General features: G+C 35.1%; 1 protein-coding gene across 1 annotated transcript in view; it reads right to left on the bottom strand.

Annotated features, from left to right (window-relative positions):
• Nucleotides 1–4,020: 4,020 nt before the first annotated feature.
• Nucleotides 4,021–6,176, bottom strand: part of nbeab (neurobeachin b) — a 100,651-nt gene continuing 98,495 nt past the window's right edge. The window contains exons 27-29 of the mRNA XM_087173265.1: nt 5,163–5,264; nt 4,643–4,839; nt 4,021–4,271 (exon numbers count right to left, since the gene is read on the bottom strand). Of these exons, the coding sequence (XP_087029391.1) occupies nt 4,116–4,271; nt 4,643–4,839; nt 5,163–5,264 (455 nt within the window). The 3' untranslated portion in view covers nt 4,021–4,115. The remainder of the gene's footprint in view (nt 4,272–4,642; nt 4,840–5,162; nt 5,265–6,176) is intronic.

Raw genomic sequence — 6,176 nt, 5'->3', positions numbered from 1 at the left:
TATGCCTTACTATACTGTGTCGTTTTATTCCTTATCATACTATGATGTTTTTATGACTGTTTATGCCTTAAAACAGTATAATATTTTTTGACATTTTATGCCATACAATACTATGATGCTTTTTGACATTTTTATGCCATACTATACTATGACATTTTTTGGCATTTTTATGCCTTACTATACTATGTCGTTTTATTCCTTATCATATTATGATGTTTTTATGACTGTTTATGCCTTAATATACTATGATGTTTTTTTGACGTTTTATGCCATACTATACTATGACATTTTTTTATAATTTCATGCCACAATAAACTTTAAGGTTTTTTGGTTTTTTTATGCCTTACTATACTATGTCGTTTTATTCCTTATCATACTATGATGTTTTTATGACTGTTTATGCCTTAAAATACTGCAACGTTTTTTTGATGTTTTATGCCATACTATACTATGACATTTTTTGGCATTTTTATGCCTTAATATAATATGTCGTTTTATTCCTTATCATACTATGATGTTTTTATGACTGTTTATGCCTTAAAATACTATGATGTTTTTTTGACGTTTTATGCCATACTATACTATGACATTTGTTTATAATTTCATGCCACAATAAACTTTAAGGTTTTTTGGCATTTTTATGCCTTACTATACTGTGTCGTTTTATTCCTTATCATACTATGATGTTTTTATGACTGTTTATGCCTGAAAACACTATAATATTTTTTGACATTTTATGCCATACAATACTATGATGCTTTTTGACATTTTTATGCCATACTATACTATGAAATTTTTTGGCATTTTTATGCCTTACTATACTATGTCGTTTTATTCCTTATCATATTATGATGTTTTTATGACTGTTTATGCCTAATATACTATGATGTTTTTTGGACGTTTTATGCCATACTATACTATGACATTTTTTTATAATTTCATGCCACAATAAACTTTAAGGTTTTTTGGTTTTTTTATGCCTTACTCTACTATTTTGTTTTATTCCTTATCATTATATGATGTTTTTATGACTGTTTATGCCTTAGAACACTATAATATTTTTTGACGTTTTATGCCATACAATACTATGATGCTTTTTGACATTTTCATGCCATACTATATTATGACGTTTTATTCCTCATCATATTATTATGTTTTTATGACTGTTTATGCCTTAAAATACTATGATGTTTTTTTGACGTTTTATGCCATACTATACTATGGCGATTTTTCATAATTTTATGCCATACTATATCATGACATTTTTTGGCATTTTTATGCCTTACTATACTATGTCGTTTTATTCCTTATCATATTATGATGTTTTTATGACTGGTTATGCCTAATATACTATGATGTTTTTTGGACGTTTTATGCCATACTATACTATGACATTTTTTTTATAATTTCATGCCACAATAAACTTTAAGGTTTTTTGGTTTTTTTATGCCTTACTGTACTATTTTGTTTCATTCCTTATCATTATATGATGTTTTTATGCCCGTTTATGCTTTAAAATACTATGATGTTTTTATGACTGTTTATGCCTTAAAATACTATGATGTTTTTTTACAATTTCATACCACAATAAACTTGAAGGTTTTTTGGCATTTTTATGCCTTACTCTACTGTTTTTTTTTTTATTCCTTACCATATTATGGCAGTTTTTATGACCGTTTATGCTTAAAAATACTATGATTTTTTTTTTACTGTTACTATACTATGTCGTTTTATTCCTTATAATACTATGATGTTTTTATGACCGTTTATGCCTTAAAATACCATGATCTTTTTTTGACGTTTTAAGGCATAAAAAGTCATGGTTTAGTAAGGTAGAAAAACGTCAAAAACGTCATGGTATAGTGAAGCATCAAAACGTCACAGTATAGTGAGGCATTAAAAGTCATAATATAGTAAAACCCCTTACAGAAAGGCTCCATGCCATTCCAACCCAGATCCTTCTGATAGTAAGGCAGCAGTTCTAACCACTGTACTACCATGAAATCATAAAATAGTTTAGTGTAGTAAGGCCTTAAAACATCAAAAAACATCACAGTATAGTGAGGCATAAAAACATCAATAAAAGGTCATGGTATAGTAAAGTATAAAAACTTCAAAAATTTCATAAAAATGTAAGACATAAAAATTCTAAAAAACATAGTATACTAAGGCATTAAAAGTCATGGTATGAGGTATAAAAACGTAAAAAATGTCATAGTATAGTAAGACATAAAAACATCAAAAAATGTCATAGTATAGTAAGGCACAAAAAGTCATGGTTTAGCAAGGTAAAAAAGGGTAGAAAAACATAGTATAGTGAGGCATAAAAACGTCAGAGAATAGTATGGCATAAAAAGGTCATAGTATAGTAAAACTCCTTACCTTCTTATTGTAAGGCAGCAGCTCTAACCACTGCACTACCATGAAATCACAAAATAAAGTTCAGTGTAATTAGGCCTAAATACGTCAAAAAACATCACAGTATAGTAAGACATAAAAATGTCAAAATGTCATAGTATAGTATGGCATAAAAACGTCAAAAAACATAGTATACTAAGGGATAAAAAGTCATGGTATGAGGTATAATAACATCAAAAATGTCAAAACGTCATAGTATAGTAAGGCATAAAAATGTCATTATTGTACTTAGGCATAAAAACATAAAAAAATGTCATAGTATACTAAGGCATAACCTCAAAACACCTAAGGCATAAAAAGTCATGGTTTAGTAAGGTAGAAAAACGTCAAAAACGTCATGGTATAGTGAGGCATCAAAACGTCATAGTATAGTGAGGCATTAAAAGTCATAATATAGTAAAACTCCTTACAGAAAGGCTCCATGCCCATGATTTGAACCCAGAACCTTCTCATAGTAAGGCAGCAGTTCTAACCACTGTACTACCATGAAATCATAAAATAGTTTAGTGTAGTAAGGCCTAAAAACATAAAAAAAAACATCACAGTATAGTGAGGTATAAAAACATCAATAAAAAGTCATGGTATAGTAAAGTATAAAAACGTCAACTGTCATAGTATAGTAAGACAAATAATTGTCAAAAACATCATAGTACAGTAAACATAACGATACCGATAACCGGAAAATGCTGAATATTACCGCCGATAATTGGTCGATCCGTAGTTCACACTAAAATTAAATGAAACATGCCAACAAATTTCATCACATATCTAAGCATCCTCTGCTTACCTTACCAGGCTGTGCCATTAGTCACAGTGCAGAGTTCAGTTTAGTTTAATTGTTTAAGAACTAGGCCTCTGTTTTGGGCTGGAGGGGATTTGGCCAGTGGCTGCGAAATGCAGCTCCACTGTTCAGACTTTCTAACCTCTCTTGACTGCCAGGGTCACATGATGACGTCAGGCTTATAGCCCCAGAGCAAACACTGTCGCCTCTCCGACCGCCATCCAGGCACCCATGACATGACTCCTGACAAATCTTTCAGAATACAAACATTAAGGAAAAACATGCTGCTGACCTGACGATAGGTTTGCGCAGTGCGACTACTACTTGTGTTGACTATTTATCCAAAATAAGTGCATTTGTAGAAGATACCCCTGTAATTTTTGTCTCTATGGCAACTGCAGGGTCTATTTAAAGGAAAAGGATGGTGGATATTCCACTAACTAAAATATACACTGACAACCATGAAACACAGGCAACACAAGGCTTTTTTACCTCAGCCTACACATAAAGTACAACACTGAAGACATGTGGGAACAGTTAGATGCGCATGCACACAAGCATACATGGATTCAGACAGGAGCCCACGCATACATACAGTCAGCACAGTCAAGTATGTAAACACACAAGCCCACACAATGATTCTCTAGAGCTAAATACAGCCAACTTCATGCACTGTCTCATCATAAACTGTTTTACTTCAGGTCTTAAAAATCTTTGTTTGCTTCTCTTTATCTAAACTTCCTTATCCAATAAGAGATAATATACCTAGATTCACCTCATCGGGAACATTGTTAAAACAGTAAATGTGAATGTATGTGATGAGTGGGAGACATTTCATTAAGATGGCTCTCTGTATAAACTAACAGTCTCTCTCAGTGGCCTACCACACCATTACTACTGTACTAACTGCCTGTTCTTACCTCTGATCATGTGATAGATCCATGGCTCGGATGCCAGCGTCGCAGCCTGGGTAGATGTAGAGCTGTTTGAAGTCACATGCCTGCCACACCTCCACCACGCCGTTGTCCCCGCCTGTCACCAGGTTGTGGCCATCACTGCTCAGGAGAATAGCCTACAGGACAATCAGAGATTCAACATGTCACCTCCAACTTAAATTTTACTGTCTGGTCCAGGGAAAGTTCTCTCTGTTTTCCTGGCCTTTTGACAACATTGTGAACCTTTTTATTTTTGTTTTTTTCTACTTTCGTATTCAAGCAACCATCATTAAACATCCTTCAGCACATTAACATGACATTATCCAAACTGAAAACCCCCAAGCAATCACTAGAATTGCGATGTTTTAGCAAAATGAGGCAGTATCTGAATCAGTGCTGAACTTATAGTGACTCACTATTTCGTTGTCTGAAGTATTTAAGACTTCAGATGATCAAAGATACATCCAAATCTTTCATGGAGTAGACTGGTGTCAAAGGGTCGGCTTACCCTAGTGGAATCATTGACCTCCATCTGTGCCAGCAGTTTTCCATTAATGCTGAAGTTGCAGAAGCGGCCCCTCTCGTAGTAGATGATGCAGTGGCCCTCGCTGGACACTGAGATAAGCCGTGGGCACTGATAGTGGTCTGGCCCCTCCAGAGCCCGCAGCAGGTCCCCAGTGATGGTGTGGACCAGACATGGACCCTCTGTCAAACCAAAACAGACACAAACACAAAGTGTGAACAAATATATCTGTTATTCTAGACAGTGTAATTTCTACAGTACGACTAAACACGCTCAGAGTGGTGCGACCATTTCCTGTGAGTCATTTGCTTATTGTTTGGCTGGACACACATGCAGGTCTAAACTGTTCATTGAAATGAATACCTGTTTGTCTATGTAGGTTGGTAATAACTTGGTAACATACAGTACTTCATGTGTGCCAATACACCTGTTTAAAGAATGTCCCTGACTCCTCTTTTCTCTCTGCCCTATATGTCAATATTATCAAACACAGAAGCATACTGACCTTTGGCTCCGCTGATGACCAGGCCCAGCTCTGCACAGACTGACACACACACAACTTCTTGGTCGTGACCTGTCAGAACTGCTCTTGGGGCTGGGTAGTCACCTATAAGATGACAGATACAAAACATCCTAAAACAAATGACTTTTTTAAATTAATTGAATGTATTGTCTGTCTCTGAAAACATCACCTAAATACCACTATACCCTCATTAGGCAATGAAATCATGTGAACACAAGCACAGTGATTGTGTCACACATCTGCTAGCAGGGAGGTCTTTTTGAATTGTCATGTAAATGCAGGAATGCCCAGTGATGGCAGCCCAACCACTTGATTTCATCCTGTGTGTCACATGATTGATGATGGCCTGGGGAGAGGTTAGTGAGGGGAGGTTCACAACACCTGGAGCCGACCTTGTGTACTGCCAGAATGGTGCCTCAATATGAAAGCAGCAGGCTTTCTGAAATGCTCTGGTCACCAATAGTAAAACCTCATAGTTTTCCTAAATACTACTGGGGGAGTTACTTTTCATTAGTTAATCAATCATTTTGACAATGACATACTTTAGGGGCATACAAAGAGTTGAACCCATTTAATAGATTGTTAAATTAATGTAATCAGTGGAAATGATCTGTATTTAACAACAAACATAGACACAGAAAGGAATTCTGGTTCACCTGAAAAATAATGCTTTAGGCTTTTTAACCATTTAATTAGCATTTTTTATATAATTTTCACATTTTGCTGTTATATATTTTTGAAAATTAAACAATTCTACTAATTGAGTGGGTTGTTAACACAATTATCAACTTTCAGCCCAATGGTGATGGTAAACTCATGTAAAACTGAATGAAAACTGATCACTGAATATGTGTATTAGGTGGCTGTTGGTGTGTTCACTTGTGACAGCCAATTCCATAAAGTTTCTCTATCAACCTAGGTGACTGTAACATCCTGATAGATGATGTGGATGTGTCAGACTCTTCTCCTCTCTTAGCCCCCCCCCCCCCCTCCCCC

Source organism: Seriola lalandi, unplaced genomic scaffold, assembly GCF_002814215.2.
Source record: "Seriola lalandi dorsalis isolate HSWRI2012SDOR001 ecotype SW California unplaced genomic scaffold, Sedor1 jcf7180002054144, whole genome shotgun sequence".
NCBI classification, from domain to species: Eukaryota; Metazoa; Chordata; class Actinopteri; order Carangiformes; family Carangidae; genus Seriola; species Seriola lalandi.
Note: the sequence above shows the minus strand (reverse complement) of the source record. Positions and strands in the feature narration are given on the sequence as shown.